This window comes from Gadus morhua, chromosome 11, assembly GCF_902167405.1.
Source record: "Gadus morhua chromosome 11, gadMor3.0, whole genome shotgun sequence".
Lineage (NCBI taxonomy): Eukaryota > Metazoa > Chordata > Actinopteri > Gadiformes > Gadidae > Gadus > Gadus morhua.
Genome location: NC_044058.1, coordinates 5,458,007 through 5,483,679, shown reverse-complemented (window position 1 = coordinate 5,483,679; position 25,673 = coordinate 5,458,007). Strand labels below are relative to the sequence as shown.

General features: G+C 45.2%; 1 protein-coding gene and 2 non-coding genes across 3 annotated transcripts; all 3 read left to right on the top strand.

Moving 5' to 3' along the window:
- Positions 1-39: 39 nt before the first annotated feature.
- ncapd2 (non-SMC condensin I complex, subunit D2) lies at positions 40-25,127 on the top strand. The gene is made up of 32 exons (XM_030371153.1): positions 40-194; positions 552-671; positions 769-844; positions 940-998; positions 1,102-1,277; positions 1,741-1,883; positions 2,453-2,580; positions 2,733-2,856; positions 3,179-3,326; positions 5,102-5,299; positions 5,383-5,517; positions 5,594-5,681; positions 6,481-6,682; positions 7,329-7,447; positions 8,028-8,222; positions 9,045-9,219; positions 9,537-9,621; positions 10,008-10,144; positions 15,341-15,473; positions 15,578-15,653; positions 15,768-15,983; positions 17,668-17,825; positions 18,424-18,535; positions 18,659-18,782; positions 20,126-20,281; positions 22,068-22,245; positions 22,349-22,443; positions 22,531-22,611; positions 23,001-23,184; positions 24,057-24,207; positions 24,457-24,576; positions 24,893-25,127. The coding sequence occupies exons 2-32, from the start codon at positions 554-556 to the stop codon at positions 24,973-24,975; spliced, it is 4,173 nt and encodes a 1,390-aa protein (XP_030227013.1). The 5' UTR covers positions 40-194; positions 552-553; the 3' UTR covers positions 24,976-25,127.
- LOC115554917 (small nucleolar RNA U85) lies at positions 1,335-1,662 on the top strand. Its single transcript, XR_003978765.1, has one exon. It is a non-coding gene; the product is annotated as a small nucleolar RNA U85 (small nucleolar RNA).
- Positions 5,754-6,051, top strand: LOC115554918 (small nucleolar RNA U85). The gene has a single exon (XR_003978766.1). It is a non-coding gene; the product is annotated as a small nucleolar RNA U85 (small nucleolar RNA).
- Positions 25,128-25,673: the final 546 nt, after the last annotated feature.

Sequence of the window (25,673 nt, the reverse complement as noted above, 5' to 3'; positions counted from 1 at the left end):
CCATCCCTAAAACGTGTTTCTGAACGGGAGCTGTAGGGGCGGAACCATACATGACGTCACGGTCTCTGTTATTTGGCGCGATGTTTAGACGGATTTCAAACACAGGTTTCTAACCGTCTGGCAGTGAATCACTAAGCAAGAGGTCCCGTCTTTAGTGCTCCTAACTGTGGCTTATAAGGCTACCCACAACACCGGTGAGTACTTTGACATATTATTTGGTTTGAACTTTCACCAGACATGCCTAATTTCTGCTAATCATGAGAGTGGAAGAAGCAAAGCTAACGCATAGGGCATTGGTTGCTAGCACGTTAGGCTAAACTTCTACGATAATAGGGCGTTAGCGTGTGATAGTTTTACAGCCGGTTACTACCGATATATTGGCTGACTAAATGCTGAATTATACGTCTCTCAAACAACCCGCATTGTGTAGTTCATTCCTAAACTCCTAAACTTTTTAACCAAGAGTGGAGGGCTTGCGGCCAGCATATTTTTGTCATAATCGCGCCAGATCTACTTTCATTGCTGAGTATGTTCACGTTGGTGTACCACAGAAATGTCTTGGGACTTCTTTGTACCCGTCTGCGTGGGCGACCTCGTGAAAACCGGGGGTATCAACCAGTACGTGGTCCAAGATGTCGTCGCCCCTAAACACATACCATCCCACGTCATCAGTAAGTAGTACCATAGCACAGACTATGGGGTCTTTATGCATTACAAATTGTATATTTTGTTTACATTTTGTTTCTGAACGTGATATTTCTCAAACAGGTTTCAAGGCAGCATTAAGAAGCCAGGGGCCGTTGTGTATCTTAGAGCACTTCGACACTGGTTACAGTGTGCTACAGTGAGTCTTGTCACCCACATCTGCTTTTGTTTTTGTTTCACGTAGTTTCAACGTGAATTTAAACTTTTCATTGTCATTTGTCATCTCTCTTTAAGGCACAGCAACGCAGTGGACTTGAGCATCAAAGAGGACACTCTTGAATTTCTTATACAAGGTCAGTTTTTCTGCATGTTTGCACAAACATCTGTGAATCAAAAATATAATTTCACAATGTAGTAATTAACGCTCTCAACCGCCCCCTTTTCATTATTTTACAGTTGTGAGTGGACTGTCTGTGTCCTTGCCGGCGCTGCTCATCTCCACTAACCTCTCAGCCGCAGACCGCAAGGAGCAGCTAAATGCAGTGAAGATGGGTGTATTTTTACTCTGCAAACTTACAGAGGTGCTTGAAAGCGACTCCTGCAGACAAAGTATCGTCACTGCAACGGGCAAGGTATGGGTACAAGGGGTTATACTCCCTATTTTGTATCTTTTGATAGTACTTAAAAATGCCCAGTGATGAGATCATGGCGTTTATGAGCTTGTTGGACCAAGAGATCTTGCTCTTATGTCACTTGGTTGGTGGGTAATCTTGGCAGTGTGACGGAGTCTTGTTGCACTGCTGTAAGGGCGCACCTACAGTCATTTAGAGCCCTACACTTTCTGTCCTCTCAGTAGAAATGCAGATGGACACATGGTAGGGCTCAGACAATGCGTGTCTGTCATGTCTTTGTATGAAAGGTTTTTGAATGTAAATGTATCAGGTGACAAGAAGCAAGTCTCTGTTGAGGGTCTTTTGAAAGCAAAGATTATTATTATTCTTTGGTAATCTGAGGGCAAATGCAAAAAAAATAACATTTTATGTAGCGTACAGAAAATATTGTGTGTAACATTTATATATTCACTCTTAACCATAGTCAGGCAAAAAGGGCAAGGTTGGAGAGGGTCTGGCGCAGTGGGACACCGAGAGGGAGACGGTGCTGCAGGCCCTGGTACAACTCCTCCAGCTGGATATCCGTGCCCTCTGGAGCTTGTCCCTGGTGGAGGAAGAGTTCATCAGGTACCAACACATGTCCACCGGAGCCAGTGCAGGATCTCCCACGGCTAAATGAGCTCAATTGGGCCAATGCAATTTCCTGTTGGTCTCGCACGGCAGCCCAGACCGTTGTTAAACATTGTTTGTTTAATGGGAGATGACAAGTTTTTCCGGCATTCTGCAATAATGATTGTATACTGTGTAGTTTAGCATGGCAGTTGTTTCTCCCAAACGTGTGTGTGTGTGTGTGTGTGTGTGTGTGTGTGTGTGTGTGTGTGTGTGTGTGTGTGTGTGTGTGTGTGTGTGTGTGTGTGTGTGTGTGTGTGTGTGTGTGTGTGTGTGTGTGTGTGTGTGTGTGGTAGAGGCAGGCAACAAATCAATTTGTTTTATACACTATCAAATGTTTGATAATTGATGTATTGCAGTATTTTGCTGATAAACGCTAACATAATATTAAGCTATTAATTATCTAACCTTGTGTTTCTTGGTTCATTAGTAAAAATATAGTATGTTATTATAAAGAGTGCTAAAAATGGGTCTTATCAGGTGGTACCACATTAAGAATGAGCACCTCTCTGTATCTGTTCCTATAGCTGTGTGACATGCTGCTGCTACAAGCTCCTTGAGAACCCCACCATCAGCCACGTGAAGAGCAAGCCCACCAGGGATGCAGTCATCCACCTGCTCGGGCTGCTGATAAAGAAGTACAACCACCTACTGGGTGAGCCACTTTATCATCAAATTCAGACATCTTTAAAAACTAAACCAAACGGGACATTAGCCAAATTAGTACATAAATGGCTGTTTATGCCTGACTTTTTACTCGACTCATGTATCCTCTTCCCACCCGTTGTCATTCGCTGTTCTCCACAGGTGCAAGTGTCAAAGTGATTCAGATGCTGCAGCACTTTGAGCAGCTGTCCTCTGTGTGTGCTCAGGCCGTCTCTGTGTGGAGCACAGAGTATGGAGTCCGGGCGATAATAGGAGAGGTCATACGGTAAGGGACAATATTTGCTCTGTACTTTTTAATGCATTTTAACTTGGGTTTGTTCGATGTAATACATTTTTGTATGCTTCAATTCACATGCATTTTCTTAATTACGTCAATAATTTTTGTATAGCCCGCCCCTTAATCCAAATTGGTCTCAAAGAGTATCAGAGGCCTCATTAGGATATCCTTTATCCAAAAGAGTGAGCAGAAACTTAATTATCATAGAAGAAACCTTGAAGGTGTGCATTTGGACTCACTGAAACATATGGTGGTTATTGTGAGTCATACAAATGGATAATTGTACGGTTTACCTTTTTGACAAATTAAGGGAGATTGGTCAGAAGTCCAGTGAGGAGCTCGCCAGAGAAGGGTCAGGGGTCAAGGCCTTCTCTTCTTTCCTGTCGGAATTGAGTTCCCTGGTGCCTGAATTGATTATCCCCAACATCAGTGTCCTCATCACGCACTTGGAAGGAGAGGTGAGATCAACAAACCTATGTTGTACCTATCTATGTCATTTTGTTAGTAAAATAAGACCATCATTTGGGGAATCCGGATATAAAAACCTGTTTTTACCAGTCTGTGCCGACTCGTTTGTGAATGTTCTCATCAGAAATGCCGCCTCTGTTGTTTTTTCTTGAAGTCGAATGGCCTTTAGTATACTCTCTGATAGGGCTGGGGGATATGACGATATATATCGTGTGATGATATAAAAAAAGTCTATCGTTTCATATTATCCTCTATCGTTTATATCGTCTTGTCGCAAATCACACTCTTTACGGTAATATTTTACGTCATTTGGACGACGCTTTACATTCTTCCACACGGCACATGAACGCAACACAAACAAACATGGAGGAGAGTGAACGTGACAATTCTGAATAGGAGAAGGACTCCCACGACCAGCCAAGACAAAGTGAGCTCGTACCTTAAAGAGGGGCTACTAAATAGACCTTTCCATGTGGTCACTTTATATAAACTACCGTAATTTTCGGACTATAAGACGCGCCTTTTTTTTCTTTGGTTTCTTTGGTTTGATTCTGCGGCTTATATAACGGTGCGGCAGAGGACAGCTGATTTGGAACGGAACAACAGCTGTTCGCTTTCAGGGGGGAAAACTAAGGGACTTCAACCTACTTAGGCCTACTAATTAACTAATTATCCAACCTTCAAAAGCTATTAAATCTTCAACAAAATATGCAGATACTGTCAAAATCGGTTCCAGGGAGTATATAGGGATTATTAATGTTTTTTTCTGGAACGAGTATTCGGATATTCGCTCGGAAAAACCAACGAGTATTCAAAGCCTGAAAAATGGCATTTGGGCAAGCCCTAATGGTATTTAAACATTAAAACACCTGCGGTTTATAGTCCAGTGCGGCTTATATATGTACACTTCATTCCATTTAGCTGCTGCGGCACTGCGCCTTATAGTGCGCCTTATATGCGCCTTATAGTGCGGAAAATACGGTATTTATTCATCGAATTTGCAGAAAATGTGCTATATCGTTATCGGGATATGAATGACCTATATCGGGATATGATATTTTGGTCATATCGCCCAGCCCTACTCTCTGGCGAAGGGAACTTGGTGCCTTCAATGGAGCTCTGTCTGGGCAGTAGGTTGATGTAGATGGCGGGATCCAAGAGATGCTTATGCTTCTTGGACAATAATGGCATAATGCAAGTGTTGCACATGTAAATCTCTGTCTGAGCAGTGGTTCATTTAGTTTTTAGCATCCAAGAGTGTTATAGTTAACTTATAATCCCGGCTATAATGACTGTGTGAAGCATAAGCAACCTAATACAACCGTACTCACAATTTGCTTGGGTTGTATACACGGGGCTAATCCGCCCCTCCCTAGAGTGCAACGCCCAAAAATAATTTTGTTTTTTATCTCGGTGTTCCCTTCTTGCAGAAACAGTGGTTCACTTACAATTTAAACCTTCATTGGGTGTACAACAGTGTAGCATGTTTGAATGGCACGTTTATGTTAAATGCATGGAACAAATATTCCGTTTGTTGGTTGAAAGTAGCTGAATTTGACTTGGTATAATGCAGTAGCCCTGGTGTTCACATCCCAGCCATTAGGAACTGGTTTCGATCCCTGAAGGACATGGACACAGGCTATCTAGGCATCCACGAGCAAGCAGCCGTACCCTTACTTGCACCTGAGTGTCCTCCGTCTTTATTCAATGTATCACTCTGTATAATGGTGCTATGACCAAACGTTGTCTACCATCTGCTACCCAGAGCAACAACATGCGCGTGGCGGTGTGTGAGGTCCTGGGAGACATCCTAGTCCGGGTCCTGTGCGGCGACGCTCTGGACGATTCTGGCAAAGCGGACCGCGATCGCTTCTTCGACACGCTGCAGGAGCATCTGCACGACACGCATTCCCATGTGCGAGCGCGCGTGCTGCAGGTCTACACGCGTGTGGTCAACAGCAAGGTCAGTCAGCCCTGTCGTCACTGAAGGCCCCTGCCACAATATTGTTCTGGCTGTATTGTTGAATGATGCTTGTGTTCTGCCAGGCGTTGCCGCTGTGCCGGTACAGTGAGGTGATGGGGCTGGCTGTGGGGAGGCTGATGGACAAGTCTATAAACGTAGTGAAGAGTGCCATCCAGCTGCTGGCCGCCTTCATCGCTCATAACCCCTATAGCTGCAAGGTAATTAAGACCCAGAATGGCATACGATGTGACGTTCCCTTTGCTGAGGTCCTTAGAGTTGAGTGTTGTGTTTCAGTTGAGCAGTGCCGATCTAAAGAACCCTCTGGAGAAGGAGGCGACCAAACTCAAAGAGCTGAAGGAGAAGGTGGAAGGCAAAGCACCCGGTAAACAAACCCTCTAATGCCTCTAAAGCAACTCTTTAACTTGTCTTATACATCTCTCTTCTTATCCATCATGCCCCATGATGATACTATGGCAAATGTGAGCACGTTGAACCAGGGGGCTGGGTTGTCCTTGTCCTGACTGGCTGGTAATCTTGGCCGTGTAGTGAAGGTTTACTGCTCGGCTGTAAGGGCCGGCCTACAGTGACAGGCTCTTCCCACTATGATCCCACTTTCAAAGATATGCTTAGTCGGGTAATGATGTGGAGGATGCCAACAGCGTGCGTATTTATGTGTACGTCAGGCGAGGCGTTTACCCAGCCCTCTGTGTAGTTCACGTGCCGTGAGCTTCTTCTTTGGTAATCTGAGGGCGAGCTCTGAATTTAGAGCAAGGTTGACATAGGGCTCGATTTTTTTTTTTATTTAATGTTTTAGAGAAAGGGCAGAACAGCTGGATCTGTATATTATTTTAGATTGGATCATTTTGCTGTTGACCATTTTGTGTATTTTTTTGAGTCGAAATTTCAAAGTTCTCAGTTGCAAAGTTTTTTTTTTGGATAGACAAGCTGAATAGAGACAGCATGTTTTCAAAAAATTTGCAAATAATCGGACGATTTCTGAAGTTTAGTTTTACCTGATGTTTATGAAAAAATGCAGCTGTGAGGGCCATTCCTGCCTAAAGTGTGGATTAAAAAATGATGGTTCCATCAAATTGTTAGGCTTTAAAAATGTTCTTGGTTGGGTCAAGCCTGTGCTCTGCATGTTGATGTTTATACCTTTCCTCGCTGCTGTTCAATGCCAGTGGCAGTCATAAGGGCGTCAGAGCTGTGGGACGCCATGGAGCCTGAGCTGCTGACCACTGCCACGGCTGTGTTGGAGCCCACCAGCGGAGAAGAAGAGGAAGATAATGACGAGGAGGTGGTGGAGGAAGAGATGGAGGAGGCACAAGATGACAGGGCAACAGCTGTGCAGATCGCACAGTTACTGCGTGTTAATAAATATAGGTGAGTTTTGTGTAATACAATTATGGCCCATTTAATTTTCCGAACAATTTTGACTGATTCTACATTTTGCCCAGTGATGATACCAAGGCGAATGCGAGCTCATTGAACCAGGGGGCTGGGTTGTCCTTGTCCTGACTGGCTGGTAATCTTGGCCGTGTAGTGAAGGTTTACTGCTCGGCTGTAAGGGCCGGCCTACAGTGACAGGCTCCTCCCACTATGATCCCACTTTCAAAGAGATGCTTAGTCGGGTAATGATGTGGAGGATGCCAACAGCGTGTGTATTTGTGTGTACGTCAGGCGAGGCGTTTACCCAGTCCTCTATGGTTCAATGTGTCATGAGCTTTTCTTAAGTCTGAGGGTTAACTGTGAATAAGAAATGCCACTGCCCAATCATACTTTACCAGCCATGGAAAATAAGCGATCGGCCAAGCAACTGTTATTAATAGGTAGTTGGACATTTTCACATGCCGAATGGTCAACTTTACCATGGGCTGGTGGCAGGTGTGATTAGGGTTATGTTGCATCATCTCAAGCTTATACTTGAACCATGACTTAACTATATTGTCCCGAACCTCATTATTGAACCTCTGAGATCCCATGTGAATACATTACACTATTATTTACCTCTTCTATTTGATTTCTTCAGACATGCTGTTCGTCTGTGTATAAAAGCACATGGCAGGTTCCCCCAGTCTGAGATGTTCTCTGCACTCGACAATCTCTCCCCCGAGACGGTCATGGAGGCTCTGGCTCTGCTCTTCAAAGGTAAATGCTGCTCTCAAATATGCTGGTGTGTTAGTAAGAGTTGGTGCTTTCTGCCATGAACAGCTATGCAGACATGAACATTCCATTGCTACTTCCCGGTGAGAGAAGTCATTTTGGAATGTGTTAGAATGAGAAGCCAACTTAAATGCACATCCTCTTCTCTCATAAAAAATATTACTGATAACTTGGTCTAACGGCTCAACGGTTCTTGAGTGCTTTATAATGGATGCTAACGAGGAAAAATGGAACATCGGGAGTAAAAACGATTTGTCGGTTGGTTATTCTACTCCACTTGATCAGTACGGGCAGCCGCCGTACCCAGTCCACTAGCAGTCGGGCACTATTGAAAACCTACCGCACTTCCTTTTCAATATAATTTCCCAGTAAGTGTATTGATCTGTCAGAGGAAAGACAAGTCAGCTGTTAAGTGGATGCAGACTATATATTGGGATGAGCTGAGACAATCTTAGTATTCATATTATTTAGTATATGAGGGTTTCAGAAAGATTCTTCAGCTTGAAGGGCATATAAATATTGTGTCCAATGATGTTTTCATCTGACTATCAATATCTTCCACCAGGGCCTGATGAAGACTCCCGCGAGCTGAGTCAGAACCTGCCCCCAACCCCTCAGAAGGAGGTGGAGGGAGAGGACTCTGAGCTCAAGAAACAGGAGATGTTGGTGCAGTACCTCAAAGATACACAAAGCTTTGCCCTGCAGGTGGAGAGGGCCATCGCTGTCATCAACACCATGCTCTACTGCAAAACCACCTCGGGTACGGAGGGACTGTTATGGGTGGTGTCACGTTAAAATTGTACCGGGGGCGAAAATTATACCGGCCTACGTCATCAGTTGTTTACATCTTGACAATCTGTCTGGCAACAGACGACGCGATCATCTGTTGCCGGGCAGGTTGCAAAAAACATTCAGCTCATGTTTCCAAAAGACGAAATAACATAATACAGATAACGGATCGCTAGATAACACTTGTTTTTACTTTATATTTGTATTGTATTTAATTGTTTAATCGAATAGCAACAGACGACGCGATCGTCTGTTGCCGGGAAACGGGCGATCGCGTCAAATGACGTAGGAAGGTTCTTGAACCCGTCATTTGAGGCGATCGCCCGTTTCCCGGCAACAGACGATCGCGTTGTCTGTTTCTATTCGATTAAACAATTAAATACAATACAAATATAAAGTAAAAACAAGTGTTATCTAGCGATCCGTTATCTGTATTATGTTATTTCGTCTTTTGGAAACATGAGCCGAATGTTTTTTGCAACCTGCCCGGCAACAGACGATCGCGTCGTCTGTTGCCAGACAGGTTGTCAAGATGTAAACAACTGATGACGTAGGCCGGTACAATCTTCGCCCCCGGTACAATTTTAACGTGACACCGGCATTAATGAGATCATGGGGAACTTTACATGCTGTTTATTTGAAATGAGGATTAGTAATTTCCTTGATAAACTGGTTCTAATCTGCATTTTTTTTATCAATAACGATTGCCTCCAAATTAAAATGTGTCCATGTGTGTATTGATCATGCCAGAAAAAACTCATACTGTTATACTGACCTTGAGGATGTGTTTTAGTGGTCCAGGAGGCGGTGCAGTTCTGCGTGACAGTGTGTGAGTTCAGCGTGGCCAACTCACTGTCCGGGGTGAGGAGGATGCTGCCCCTGGTCTGGTCCACCGACCCCACCATCAAGGACGCCGTGGTGCAGGCCTACAGACGCCTCTACCTCAACCCCCAGGGAGACTCCACCAGGTAGGGAGCCCACGCTGGGGACACTGGATGGCTTACTAGTCATAGTCCTTCATGACCGGCCATGTCATTTTTACTGAAACAGGTTTTTTCTGAAACCAAACGTGACAACATACATTTAGAGTTTGATGGTTGCATATCGAAACGGTTTATTTAACAGTGTTATTATTATCATTTGTATTATTAAAATGCTTTGAGGTAAAAGCAAATACGTTATCTTTTTTACTCCATTACTTTATTTGATTATGGATCACATATGTATTAGCAGTGATATTTCTTCATGAAATATGAATTTATGGCCATGCCCTTTTCCCTTCCAGAGCCAAGGCCCACACTCTGGTGGACAGCCTCTCTGAGCTGATGGTGGATGCTTCCCTTGGAACCATCCAATGTCTGGAGGAGATAGTAAGTGTTCTTCTTCATTACCCTAATCAAACCCTCTTTGCAAAGCTACAGTTTATAATCTGAATCCACCTGACAATATCATGCACTTGTGGATATACAGGTCTACAACAGGATATCACAAGGGATATTTGAATGTACAAGGGAATATTTAAATGAAGCACTACTTGGTCATCAGCCTTATTTTCTTATTATTTGAGGAATGACCTGTTTTGAGATAACAGAGAAGGGATAATTATAAAGTTTGTCAAGTATGGTCCAATTAGGTAAATCTTGCTGTACGATTTTAAGAGATTTGTTTCCTTCCTCCAATCCATGTAGTTAACTATTGAACGCTACTCTTTTGATGTTTGTGGTGATCCCTAACCAGTAGCTCATCTCCGTACTAGGTGCAGGAGTTCTTTGGCAGCAGCAGTAGCCTCCAGTCGACTGTGGTGCAGGTGCTGTGGGAGCGCTTCACTGGCAAACGGGAGACCTCGCCGCTCCACAGAAGGGCTGCAGTGATCCTGCTTGGCATGGCTGCACGGTACGGCCTTGTTGTCCTTTATCTGAGCACATTGCTTTTCAAGTTATACATGTCTTCTTTACATTTGCAATCAATACCACATTTTATTTATTTGCTTTTTAAAGGTCCAACGGCATGCTATTTTATGGAAGCTTTTATATAGGTGTTAGTGGGCCCCTAATACAGTGCTTGAAGACATTCAAGAAATTCAGCCGTGGTGCAGAATTACAGCCACTACGAGCCAGTCCCACAATGAGCTTTCTACAAACGTGCCGTTTTTCAGAGGCGGGTCCAGGTGGAGGGTGGGGATGTGGCCCATCGCAGCTTGCGGCCACGGTACTATGCGCTCATGTTTACAATGGATGTATCGCAATGGCGAGGCGCACAAAGCTTTTGGGCGTGTTCTGTAATTATCTAGAACACTCCGGGGTGCTCCGGCGGGTGTCCTGGAGCTCTATTTCTAAATAGTATTATACAAAGATATCTATATCATATAATGTATATTATCATGGCCAAAAGCTGTATGCGCCTCCAGACGATATCATGAATCTCAAACGACTGCGTCGGGTTCTCCGACGTCTCTTGTTCTTCCACTTCAACATCAATCTGAAGTAGACTGAACCGCGACATGGAGGAGAAAGGGGTTGTTTCCTGCGATTGTCTCCCGCCGTATCCCGCGTTTGTCTCCGGCAGGAGACTCGTCTCGCAGTTCTCCTCGGTTGGGGTACTGAGACGTATCAAAAGCTGCCGGCAAGTTCGAGCTACACACGCCGGTCCTTGATTGGTCGACAGAATCATCAGGTCCGTGCGACAGGGGGTTAATAACAAACAAATTCAGTACCTGCAAGGTATTTCTGTACAACGGCAAAAGCTTTGTTTATTGAAGAAAAGCCATAACTGAAAAGCCATAACTGAGCTGGGCAATACCACACCCTGACTACTAGGCTGAACCGTGCTGGGTCCGAAACGTACCCGCCGGCGGAAAAGCGCCATTACTGACTAACTATGCTGCATAACATAGCAAGCGTGAGTGACAGGGCGGTTGTCGGGAAATTGGCAGCATGTTGGGTGTTATCAACTTGCCTATGCACGCGATGGTTGCATGCCGTGCGCCGATGTTAAGGCAGGACACTATATTCCAATCCGTGTGTGCAGCGTTATGTTTTACAATCTGCACTCAAAATGATAGACATGTGGCGTTTTTTTTGTGTTTCTGTTTCTGTTTTAGGGAGTCAAAATATTTGTTAGTTGGTAGTGCAGTGGCATTGGTGCCTAGACCTCCAATTTATTGTACATATTAAGTCAGTCATAAAATGACTGACTTGACGTATTAATGATGTGTATAATAGGGGTTGGCCTTGCTTTTCAAAGCCGTGTTTCCACTGCAGGGTGCGGTACAGTTCGGCTCGCAAAGGTGCCGTACGGATTGCGTTTCCACCGCCAAAAGTGGGCGTGACCCGGACTGAGCCGTACTCGTTTTGCCCTCGTCTTCAGTACTCCTCCGTTGGGGTATTGAGACGCCTGGAAAGGGTGCCGGATAATTCGAGCTACACACCCCCTCCGTTGATTGGGCGACAGAATCGTCACTTCCGGGCGATGTGGGGATAAGAACAAACAAACCGTAGCCTTGAGGTACTCCTGCGCTCCGCCGCTCGCCATGCTGCCACGCTAAATGTTCAGTAGCCTAATTAAGCATGCGCCAATCACGTGAACGCGCAGATATTATTTTGTCAGATGATCCGCGGATAACGTGCATCCCGCCCCGTGAGGGTTGATCCGTTCGGATCACCACTACTTTCCCTGCCTGGTAGTCTGCAAAGTGCACCAGAGGATGGCTCTAACGATATCCAGTCCACAGCAAACGTGTGTATCCACCTGCCTACCCCGCCCCCCATAGAGATAGATCGAGGATTTTCAAGGCAAGAGGGTGACAGTGAATCTAATGCTTTAAACTATGTAATCCCCAGTGGGAAGGTACCCAACAGTTGGCGATGTGTTCCTAGCTAATCTGAGGGTGACACATTCTTCTCATCAATACGTGCTATTTCTGTGAACATTGATTAGAACATTAATTGCCTAAGGGATGTGGGCTTGTTGGTTATGAGTCAAGTTAAGAAAATGGTACATGCTTAGTACCCCTAAATAAAAATGCATACACAGTTAAGCATGTCATCGAACCATAAGCATTATACCAAGGCTCCCCCAAGTCACGACCACATAACACCTGGCTGTTTGCCAGCGTGATGCGCTGAATGTAGCTTTCTACTACATTTCTCCTCAATCTACCTCTCAGGATTTGTGAAGGGAAGAGCGAGCTAGAGGGTGAAGAGTCTATCTGCAGTCCACCCACGCTGACTCTCTTCAGCCAGCCTGGAGCATTCAGAACATATTGAATCCTGCATACTTCTGCAAACCCTGCCTCCCACGTACTTTATGTGGACAGCAGGCAGGCCTGGCCTCTGAGGTTAGCTAGTTAAGCAGGAGGGCCAATGTGCAGAGAAATGACTTGGTAGCCTGCGGTCCGTCTGGTCATGTTGCCTCTAGGAAAGCGTCAAGACGGTTCTTCCAGTTTCTAATATCTTCATTGATTAGGGACCCAGGTGCAGAATAGAGGAAACTGACCAGCCGTTTCCTCATCTTGTAACTTGTGCTGTGTAGCTGGCCATGTACAGCCAAAATTGTTTATTTATCAAGAAGTCTCGCGTTCGTAAACTGTAAATTGCATCTACATGACATTTAAAGACTTTGCCCTCAGCCCACATTGTAGCAGCGATCTGGTATATGGGAAGGGGAGAGCGAGCTAGACGGTAAAGAGTCGAATAATATATAATTATGAATAAACTTTATTTTTGACTCTCGAAATGCATTTAATAGGGTACTATTTATTTTAGGTATTCATCCAACTTACCCCCTAAATCACAACAATATTCGAATTGTATGTGTTAAAGCACATAGTCAATCATCCTATTTCGAACATCTTTTTTTTTTAATTCATTTGCAGTTCACCCAGTGAACTGCAAATACAAGAATACTATTAAAGTATAGCTAAATAAATAACCAAAGATTGCAGTTGGAGGATGCTTGCAGGTAGGCAAAAACCCTCCCCACTAGTTTGGTGCTTTAGTCAAACATCCTATTAGCGCTTCTTAATAGGCTGTATAGCTTAAATAATGACACAATCAGGCCGTTCATGGCTTTGATGGTCGCGATTTCTGTTTCGATACGCATATCGTTACAGCCCTAATTTGCCTGCATAGTATACTACACTTTCCATTGAACAATTATCCCCGTTACCCATAAATTGACCCATTTTATAATGTAATCAAATGCTCACACACTAGCTGATTTTAAGACTCGCGTGCAAGTCCTGATATTCTCCTGCTATTCTCCTGATGGGCCCTTTGTGTGAACAACATATCCTGACATTTGTGCCCTGCTTTTAGGAGTCATTTGTGGTGAACGCTAAAAGATGGGTCTTATCATAACCCTAAAAGTACCCATCATACAATAAGTTACAAAAATTGAGTTCACATACACGTGTATAGAATTTTTTTATTATTACTGACAATCAGCTGAACATTATAGGCTCCCGTCCTTCCACTCCCTGTTATCGCAGTTAAACATAGAAATCAACTACACAACTACAACGCAGTCGTTGACGACGCCTTACTACTTCGTTGTTTCTTCTATTTGTCTCCAATTCATGCTCCAATCTTTCATTGATCGATGCTTCCGATTTTGTGGAAAAACATTTAAGATAATCGCGATGAGTTCTGCCCGCCCTGCTGCCATTTTGTCTATGGTCAAATCGAGACAAACTACAGTGACAGCGGCCACACTTAAACCCGCCTCTTGCGAACCTAGACCCTACGTCATATCCCGCTCCTTGCAAGCCTACCCCCCCTAAACTCCCTGTTGATTCTACTGATGTCCAAACGACATCGATGTCCGCATATAAAGCATCAAGTGTGAATCACCCTCGGGGCCGAATCTGCTGATATACAAATGCGGCAAAAATGTATGAAAGTGGCTTATAAGTAGAAAATGATTATGCTTTCGTCTTAATGTAAGGAAGAAATTATTATGCTTTCTTCATTATGTAAAGGGTGAACCACCCTTTTACTTTGTAACAATGCAACGTATAACATTGCAACGGAATCGCCACGGTCTATACTTTAAGGTTTACTTTGAAATTCGTCCCAGGCTTTATACCCAAGATACTATAGGGTCTAATAGGTCTATAGCATATAACCGCGTTTTCTGATGACAGTTTAATGCATTTTTCACAATTAACCAGCTATCGTTTTGAAGGCTGAACAGACGAGAGTACTAAAGTGTGACGTCAGATTAACAAGGGGAAATCCTATGCCACACAAACCTTTTATAGGAAAGGAACGATTTTTTTGCGAATTGATTTGTGGGTTTGCTTTACCAATGATGCAAGTAATATTGAGAATAGATTGTCTTTATATAAAAAAAAACCTAAACTAACGTTTACGAACTTTTCCATTTAATACCCCAGGGGAATACATGAACGCCTCGACATGTTTCGATTGGTAGTGATTTTCACCTCGTGGATTTATTTTAATTATGAAAGAAACACATGGAAGCAATGGAGAACGCCATCTCTCGGTTATTTTGGAACTAAAAATCCGGTTGCCAGGAAAACGGGACGTTTTCACTTTAGTACTCTATTTGAGTGGAACAACTTGGCAGGTGTCCATATATATGGGGTTAGCCTAATTGAACTAGTTTAAAAAGAGAAGATTTTGACTAAAAGTAATGACTAAAAGTTGACTCAAATGTAAGGATTTTTCGTAGACTAAAACTAGACCAGAACTACGAAGGAAAACGATGACTAAAATGTAACTAAATCTAATAAGCATTTTCGTCAAAAGACTAAGACTAAGACTAAATCTAAAATGGCTGACAAAATTAACACTGCTTTGCATCCACCACACCGTAGAAGGGTGTGGAGGTTTATAATCTAACTGAATGGGTCAATTTTATTTATTTTTTTAAACCAATGAGATAAACAACTAGCCTGGCTATTGCCAGACCAAGCTCAATCGTAGATTGCATGTTGGTCTGGGGAAGCTGCGGTCATTTTCTTCAGGGCCGGGCTACCCAGTCTAGGAGACCATATACAATATTCCATCCCTGTCTAGCCTATAATAATCTTTATCCCAATCAATTGACTCTTTGTGGCTTCAACAGGGCTGAGAGGGAGGTGGTGCTTAGTAATGTGGAAACCTTCTGCAACGTGGCTCTGGGGGAGAAGGTGGCAGAGGACTTCCTGCTGGCCAGAGACGTGGTCATCACTATCAGCAGCATCACAGATCACGTCAGGGTAAGCCCAATTATCAGTTAAATGGTCTGTTTAGTCTGCGATTTAGGAATCACCAGTGATTGAATGCATAACTAGTTTTATCTCTACCAAAACCTTTTTTATAGCAATCAAAGAACGCCCCATTCAGACTGCCCCACGACCACCAGCTGTTCACCTGCCTAACAAAGGCTATCGCAGAAGGTAAATCCGTTTCCTTCTGAAAAACTAGACTGCTTTGAGAGTCAAAGATCCCAGATGCTAACCCAGCTGACGAATGATGCATTCATTGACTCCTGCTCCACTTCCCCTCCCAAGGTGTGGTGAAGGAGGACCCTCACTGGCAGAGCTTCATGGAGCAGGCTGTTCGTCTTCTGTACTTCCTGGCCGAGTGCCCCGACCAGCTCTGCTCGCTGCTAATGCAGAAGAGCACCCAGCTCTTATTGGACCGAGTCACCAGAACAGCAGAAGCCTCCAAGGAGACTGTCCAATCCCAAGGCGACTCGCAGGACTCTCAGGATTCTGCTGAACAAGGTCTGCAAATGGGCTCAGACTGACATATATTGTTGTCAAGTTATGATGTTGAGTCTGAGATTTGCACATCCAAACTAGTTGGTGTATCAAAGTATGTAGATTTATCAATTGAAAAGAAAAAAAGCACTCTGCAGTGTCCAATGCAACAGTGGTCAGTACATCTAAACTTGATTATAAGTATTATAACCAGTATATTATAAATTCTTTACATTGTTTATTCAAGGCTCGACTGAAACCTAAAACAGCAAGTTTCTATGCACCTTACAAATCCAGTCCTAATGAAAGCACTAAAATGAATTCCTCGAGATGCCTGTTACTGTGTGTTCACACCAAACGCGCCGGGGCGACAGGATCCCATACAAAGTGAACGTATAGATGTGTTTCGGAGAGAAAACGGGCGACAAGTTTTGATTTGTCGCGCCACACTTTTGCCTTGTACAGGCGAGCGCGTTCACGAGAATTTGTCGCGCGAAAAATTCGCTCAAGTTCAAATATTTGAACTTTGACGCGAATTTCGCGTGATGACAGCCAATCAGCGTTCAACAGCGTGGCCACTGAGTCCCGTGTGTAACGTAACAGCCAATCAGCGTTCAACCGTCAAACTCAGTGCAGTGCAGTCCGGGGTGAACTGTATAATATCACGGCCAAAAGCTCTGTGCGCCTCCGGATGGCCGTAGCGCGGGGAGCTCTCATAGGGATTGGGCTTCTCGGGGTTTGTTTACCGGCGTTGCTATGGTTCCGGTCTTGTGTGTTCCAACGGTTTATTAGGTAGGCCTATCTAATAAATCTGTCTATTCAATACTTCATTCACTGCCTCTTCCGTGGTCATTACAATATTATGAATATACTGCGTCGGGTCCTCCGACGTCTCTCCCTCTTCCACAAAAGGTAAAGACATGCAATGGTGGTTATGTTGTTGTGGCTCGATAAATTCGACGAAACTTGCACAGCGACAGATTATGATGTGTGGCGCGACAAAAAAATCGCGTTTGGTGTGAACACACAGTTAGGATGCACTCACACTAGGCCATCTGGCCATGGCCGTTGGCCGTTTTAACACCTAACCGTGCTCTACTGGCCCCATTGTTCTCTGGTCTGCATTCACACTAGGCCATCTGGCCGTGGCCGTTGGCCGTCGCAACTGTGGCCTGGCAACGTTAGGCTCTTGTACATACGTCATCACGTCGTAACACGTCATCACGAAGCGTCCGCTGCATGGACCATAATAAAGTCTGCCGCCAGTCAGAGTTTTAACAATGGACAGCAACACAGAGAACACAGTACGCACTTTGCTGAGTCTGTTGCTTATTTGGATATGTTTACCGTTTAATGGGAAAGAAGGCTCGTCGCCTTTATTATGTCCATGGTCGTCGCATGGACTATACGTCATCCAGCTCAGGTTGCGTAGCCGTGCGTGTGCGCGTGCTGGCTCATTAGCATCTGTACCGTGGCGGCCCGTACCGTAGCAGCACACCTCTCCCAAGTGGCCAAGTTGGCCTGGCCTGGCCAGACTGGACACACTCACACTGGCAGATTTGAGCACGGTTAGGTGTGAAAACGGCCATGGCCAGATGGCCTAGTGTGAGTGCACCCTTAGAAGCTGCTGCTTCTTCCTTGCAGTCCTGGACAGCTGTTGCCGGTTCCCCGGTAGTAACTCCTGTATTCCTGTTTGCTGTGGCTGTAGTGAGCAGCGTGAGCCTGGCCCAGCTGCTGTCTCTGTGCGGCTGTGTGGCCTTCTGGCAGGTGTCCCATCTGGAGGGCAGTGTCAGTGCCGAGCTGCGGAGGAGGAGAAGAGAAACCGAGGAGAGGGAGGAGAAGGAAAAGAGGCCTTCGAAATCTAAGGTACACCTTGAACCTTTACGGCTTGTTCTTTTAATTTGAGTGAAACGAATCTCTGAATAGTAGTCATCATAGTCCGAGTCTAGGTGGTTCAGTATGGGTGTAATGAAGTCGGTACATGTAACTTCTTAAACATTGCAGAATCTGCAACCATAAATGTCTCTTTAAATCTGTAAATGTTGCACTTGGATATTTTTTGGTAACATTATGTTGGGTCCTCTCCACTGAGCAATGGTGCACCAACTGGTTTCTGCTGTAGCCCAGCAAGGCCAACGGCTCTAGAGAGCCAAGTCACTTTTACATGTGACCTCTAGTTTCACAGTCTAACTTTATGCTCTTTATGAAGGAACCTCATCAGTACAGGCAACAGTAGCTTCTGCACCGCCGATAAGGGGTGGCAGGCATTCATTCAGTTCAAATCTGCCACATCACAGCAAGATCCCATTAAAGCCATCACACTGCACCTTTTCAGATCAGTCAGTTACTGTTTGACCAATCACAGAAACCCTTTAATAAAGTCTGCCAAACCGCCCAAGAAGCTGTCCTTAAACTGGGGAACGACCAATGTAGGTAATCCTGTTCCCACACGCTATCTCAACAGCAAGCAGCCAATGACAGTGCCGTGGAGGAGGAGCTTGGCTTGATGGGTGCCATGGCTGACGACACGGAGGCGGAGCTCATAAGAAAGATTTGCGAGACAGAATTACTGGCGGGTAAAAAAAATATATAAAACACATTTTAATTGGCACATTGACAACCAGTGTACCGCATTCAATATCAAAACCGTTCCTGCTGATTTGACTTTACGTGGTCCGTTCTGCCTCTCCTTGGTTCAGAGGAGAACATGCTGTTCTGCTTTCTCCCCCTGCTGGTGAAGGTGTGCAGCTCTCCTGGCCGCTACACCCACCCCCAGCTCACCACCGCCGCCTGCCTTGCCCTCTCCCAATTCATGATGATCAGGTACTAGCACTTCCTGTTCGGCCCGCTCCCCAAACGATCTGAAGAAGTACATGTTAAATATGCAATGTTTTGCTTTAATGGATTTATGAAACTAAATGTAACTTTAATGTAGTTCTTATTTATAATACATACTGAGACTAATACTGAGAGCCAGTGAACCCAAAACCACTTTTGGGTAAACTTTTTAAGTGCTGAACATGGTAATTGGTCTTAGATACATAGTCAAAGTCATATATGCCATTTGAATTTATTTTCCGAAATTCCCAATTTAGAGAGACATGAGGAATGTTCCTTGTCTCGTAACCTTTTTGTCTTGCGTTAAAAAGTATCACAAAGTTGGCTTGGGTCGTAACCATGTATATACACGTCCCCCCCCTTTCCTCAATATTATAACATTATATATAACAGATAAATAATCTGGCATGGGTGTTGTCCTAGGCTAATCCACCAACAGCAGTCATTTTAAATCTTTCCATTGTATTATGTGCTACAACCTCCATAATGAATATTCACGCTAAATCCCGCCCAGGGTAGCTCTGGATTCGAGTAGCCGTATATCTCGAAACACCGATCAGTCCTTGGACCGATGTCTCCCCGCCTCCCCTTTTTTTTTGCTCAGAGGAGTTTGCAGTTCTGCATTTACGGAGGAGATGAAACCTGTTTGGCTTTCTGGTAGTACATCTGATGATGTGGTGTTGTGGAAATATTAATCATAACTATAATACACAATTATAAACCTTGCATTAACCTTGTTTATATAATTACTAGTCAATCTAAAGGAGCTGTTTACATTCTCCTTGGACCTTAAGATGCCACCCTTCCTCTCTAACTGAGAGAGCTTAAGGTAGTTCAGATTTGCATTCTCACTGCAGCCACTGAGTCTTTGTTGTGTAGATTTGTTTAACTGTATTGCAACCCTGTCTTACAGACTTGCAGACATGTCCACTTCCCCCATAGTCTATTGCATTTTAATTTGGCCTCTCCCGCCAATCCCAAATGCTCCAGAATGGTCACTCCCACTTACCTCTTGTGTTAACTGTACATTCCCTACCCACAATGCAAACGTTTCCCTATAAGAATCTTGTTCACCCATTGTCTCACTGAATGTATCCTTGGTAACTTTGCTGCCTGTACTTTCCCATGATCATGCTCTAATATTAAATCAAATATTTTGCGACGTGTCCTAAAAATAAGTTTCTCTTCATCATGTGGCTTTATGCCATAAAATCTCATTCTCATGTTTACCTGCTGATGATTTACCTTATAGGGCTGCATGTGAAGCGTGTCTGTAAACAGCAGTACCCCTCTTACTAGTTTCTTCCCTTAACTCTTCTCCTCGTCAGTCCGTCGGTCTGCGACGAGCACACGCGTCTGCTGTTCACCGTGCTTGAGCGCTCGCCGCTGCCTGTGGTCCGCGCCAACGCCATCATCGCTCTGGGGGACCTCATCGTTCGCTTCCCCAACATCCTGGAGCCCTGGACCCAGAACCTCTATGCCAGGTAACGCCCAACGCCACGTGACCTATGGACGGGTGGAGCGCTGCTTATACATTTATGATGCTAATGAGAGTAGTAACCCACACTGTTCAAAGGAGGGCTTAATGAGAGGGGTTTTGGGTTGGGGTTACCTGCCATACTGAGGTTCAGTGTGGTTGAACACAAGGAATCCTTGCCAAGCAGCACCAAGTAACCACACTTCATCATACCCAGTTCTACAGATTGTAACGGTCTGGTTGCCAATCAGATGCTAAATTATAATACCTAGCGCTCCCTCGCCGCCCCTCTTCTGTAATTAAAGGAAACAAGCCTCAGCTGATAGTCTGGCAAGTGGGCGTGTAGGAGCTGTTGATCCCAGCCTTCTCCTCTAGCTCCTAGTTTGTGTTAATGTTGGATCCCTCCGCTGGTCCTGAGAGCCTGACCCCTCACCCCCCTCCTCATCCCCCTCCCTCCACTCTTCAAACTGTTAAATGGGAGGCAAACTTTGACATGATCTTTGTTTGCAAACTCTTGCCATTGCTTTCATATACTGACCCCCTCTTCTGTGGCTGTTGCCATGGCAACTGTCCAACCGACGCAAGCGCTGAGTGGGATTACAACCCTCTCCTCCCCTCCCTGAACCTAGGGCTGGGCGATTAATCCAATTTTGATCGTGATTTTGATTTTAGCGTTAACGTTCACAAAACGAATATAATCGGGTTGAATCAAGTTTTTATTTTTTCATATAGAAAGTTTTCTATTTGACCATTTTGTTTATTCTTTTAAGGCGAAATTTCAAAGTTCTCAGTTACAAAGTGTTTTTTGGGGGAGACATGAGACTGAATAAATACATCATGTTTTCAAACTCAAAAATAATTGTTAGAATAATCGTGTTTTGAATATTGACCAATATAATCGTGATTACGATTTTTTCCATAATCGAGCAGCCCTACCTGAACCAGGCAGTGGCCCCTCGGCCCTTGCACAGGGGCAGTTTGAGAAGCCCAACAGCATAATTGCTGGTGTGTTCCCCGTGATCTGATCCAGTAGGCTGCTGGTGGAAATGATGGATAGGAGAAGGGATAATTTCTGCTCAAGTCGAAGGTCCTGCCAGCCTTTTTGCATTGCAGCAAGTGAAGTTCAAAAAAAGAAAACGCAGGACAGTCAGCATTCTATTCACGCAATAGTTCTCTATTGTTTTGTGGGTTTTTCTTTATCTCTTGCTGCTTCTCACTTCAAGGTTTTATACGAGTATATGAAACAGTCTACACTGTCATTAGCTTGGCAGTGCTTCTGAAGTCCATGGCTTTCTCTAATTGCCCCCCCCCCCCCCCCCCCTCATGCATTTACACACACCTCCACCATGTTCATGCTTCTGAAACTGGTCGTTCCTGGAGCATCCTGATAAGGGTGTTGAGAATGAATTACCCTCCATATTGTTGCCGTAAGCCCCAGCATTAGCATGCAGCGCTATGTAACTACAGCTTAAAATGAAGCCAGGAGCCGTTCTCCCAGTCGCAGCTAGTGACTGGGCGTGTGATCCTCTGCCCGGAGGCCTGCCCTGTAACACCAGGCGCTAATTACTTTCCTTTGTGTCATGGTTCCTGGGCTCCGGTGAATCTAAATCAGTCTCAAAATGTCAACTGCCATGCCCTGGACAAATTGGTCCATTCCATCCTACAGCATGGGGGTTTTCCCGATGATCAACATACTGGGCAAAAGGAAAAAGGGCGTTAACAGAGGGCGTAGCCATATGTGACGTTGGTACGGGCTGACGTGTTTATCCCTGGTTTGGTTTCCCCTCCCCCAGGTTAAGGGACCCAGTGCCTTCGGTCAGACAGACGGCCGTGACGGTCCTTACCCAGCTGGTGCTCAAAGACGTCCTAAAGGTCAAAGGTCAGGTGGGCGAGGTGGCGGTGCTCCTCATCGACCCCGAGCCACACATCACTAGCCTGGCCCTCAACTTCTTCAACGAGTTGGCCTCCAAGGTGAGTTAATGCTATGCTCACAGACCGACTACTCCTCCCACCAGGAGGTATGGAGAGATGGTTTCGGTGGTTGTCTCATCCCTTGTTTATTCCCGCTGCGCAGGACAATGCGATCTACAACCTGCTGCCAGACATCGTCAGCAGGCTGTCTGACCCAGAGAGGGGCATGAGTGCTGAGGACTACCACGTTATCATGAAGTAGGTTCCACTTGTTCATGACGTTTGGCTCACTAGTTGATCAATAACTGTTTCTAATTGTATATGTACGTGTGCTCCTGCTTCCAGACAGCTGTTCTCGTACATCACCAAAGAGAGGCAGACTGAATCGCTGGTGGAGAAGTTGTGCCAACGTTTTAGAACGGCTAAGTGAGTACAAGCATACCATTTGGGTGTCCTCAGCCCGCGGTCTGGTAGCTGTCCAGGGCCCACTCGTAGTCCACGTGTGCACCTCGGGAGTGCAGACCGTGTGGGACTTCACTATGGTTTTGAGGGGCTCATTCAAAAGCCTTGCGTTGCCTCCCATGCTCTGAATCATCCATCCATACACTCCCATAGAAAGGACATTCCATATTACACAAGCAAAGTGAATCAAGACATGCATGCATTTCCCCATAATAAGATTTGTCCCAAATGCCAGGTCGGAGCACTCTCCATAAATAACCTCCTCCTGCCTTTTCACTCGTAAATCCATCTTGTGTTAACCTCGTTCTGTACGGTCCTCTTGCTACAGCCTGACCTCTGATCCCTCCCCCCAGGACGGAGCGCCAGTGGTGCGACCTGGCCGTATCTCTGTCCCTGCTGTCCATGTGTGAGCGAGGCCTCAAGAGGCTGCAGGAGTGCTGGGAGTGTTACAGCGACAAGCTGACAGAGCCTGGCGTCTACCAGCCCCTGCTCTCCATCCCCGCCAAGCTCCGCCGCGGCGCCAAGCCCCAGCTCAAGGTACCGCACACCCCGTCCTCCTGTACCGTCTCTGGGTACCAAGTACTGGCACAACCTTGAGCACCTCGTGGTCACAGTCCCAGCTAACCTCAACCCAGAGGTGGAATCACACTAGGTTTATAAAATATGTTTTTGTTTCTATACAATTTGTAAATTCTCAAGCTCTGAAAGAAAATTGGGCAGGATTAGTTCTGCATTGTTTGCCGTTGCTTCTTACCAGAACAATGCACCAACACAATGCTGACCAATCACACATTTGTGTCCCTTGTTCCAAACCCACCGGTTTCCCCAATTGGCATTACCAGTACAATGAGGAAAAAGAGAGATACTCTGGTTTTCCATGCGTCGCACACCCAAAAACTAAATGACTACAGAGACTTGAAGTTAAGAATGTATACAGGTTGGCGTGATTCATAGTCTAAATTACTTCTAAAATGGATGGAACTTTTTTATTTTTTTATTTAAAATGATACAAGACTGTTGGGCTTAATTGGACAGAACCGTGGTTACCGTATAAAGAACCAATGCACGACAAGCTGTCCCCATGAATGTGCGGCAAATGTGAATATGTTTGAGAGGCACTCAAAACGGCAAAGGTAGATAAAGAGGAGATACGCCTAAACCTTGCTGCATTGCCAACGATCAACCTCAACTTTAATGATGTGCAGAAACATTTTACGATTGAATTGTTACCTGGGACTTTTTAATACTGTATTGAATATGTAGACTTGCCTTTTTGCACTTAAGCATTAAATTGGTATCGCTGATTTTGTGTCTGTCCACCATGACCGTGATATAACTCAACTTATAACGATTCAGTCAGTTTGACTTTTTCCTTTGATTTACAAAACGTTTTCTCTGGTATCGCACAGGCCCAGCTGGATGAGTTTGAAAAGAGGCTGACGGCTGTTCACACACGGGGGCTGGAGAACGTGGAGAGCCCCGAGGTGGAGGAGGGAGGCTCTGCAGAGAATGTCTCGCACACCCCCCAGCCTGCCAGGGGCCGGGCCAGGTCCACTAGAGGCAAGTCCTACTGCAAGCATGGAGCATAGAAATGTTCACTGCTATTTAGCCCTTCATCTGAAGTGAGATCCCACTAATGATCAGAAGGACTTTTGGGCATCTCGCTCTGGCCGGCGTACACTGGGGATTGAACCCGGTGCCTTCCGGCTGGGGGGTGGAACCCCCTTTCGGCTAAATTGTATCCTGCCCCAATTGCATTAATTGGACATTTTCCCAACCTCAACATAAAAAACGTCTCTGTTCTCCCAGGTCAATCCAAACAGGCGGTTCTGAGTCGTACTGATGACAGCTTTGTAACGCCGAAGGCCAGCCGCAAATCCAAGATGCCTGTCATCACCTTCAGCAGTGATGAGGAGGAGGAGGAAGAGGGTGAGTGAAATTTGCCTAGCTTAAACACTCTTTTATTTTATTTTTTTGAGAAAATTGTTTTCTTCCGAGAGGATAATCCCTGGCTTAAGAAAAGCAATGTTTTCTGTAAATTGGCCCATTTAAGTGGTGTAATGAAAGTCTCTCTTTGGTCGGAGGCCGACGTCCTCGGGTAGGAACCGTTTAGGTGCAAGCTATTATTGTGTCTGGCTGTCTGATGGCTTCTGAGCGTAGCCCCAAACCCAGTGTGCGTTCCCTCCTCCTCAGTACTTCACAGGTTTTGAACACAAAGGCCTGACTGGACTTCTCTTTCTACTAGATGCTGTGATGGTGGAGAGCGAGACCCCCCGCGTGACCACGCCCATCGCCCGCATGCCCCGCCGGACGCGGCTCCGGCACTAATCCTTCAAAATGGAATTTTAGCTTTTTAAAAGTTAGATTATTTTGTATACTTCTATGCTTTTAATGTCAATTTTTTTTTAGCTCCCAACCTATTTGTAAGCATTGCTGAGGAACAACCTAACTTTTAAATAAATAGTTTCTCCAGAGCTTCACACTGGTCTCTGCTTGGCTCCCTCGATCTCCCGTTGTCCCCTGCCCGTGTACATGTGACGGCTGAAAGCTGCCTGTAGGTCACTGGCAGCAGATTTATACTCTCATTACCAGGAGCGCTGAACCTCCATTCTTAAGTGCTTGGACAGTTGTGGTTTTATAGGCTGTCACAGCTTGCCTAGTGTTCCATTGCTCTTACTTATTTCTTTATTTATTTAGTCTCATGTTTGTCTGCATGTTTCTTTCTTGCGTCGCTCTTTTCCAAATGTTTTCTTTCTCTTCTCCCCGAGCTCGGCTGCATGGTCGTTTTCCATCAGTCTCCGTCTGAGTCTCGCATGTTGTTTGCGGCCCTCCACTCTGCTCTGTAATTAGTTTTCTTTTGTTAACAGCCCCCCTCACCACCAGCACCTCAGCTGTTGCCTTGAGCACACCACCTCCCTCCCTATTCTGTTCTCCGCTGCCTACTCTCCTCCTACAGCTCTCCGCTCGCTGTGATGACATCACATGTGTAGCAGCCCACCTCCCCCTCCTCCCTCCCCCCTCTTACT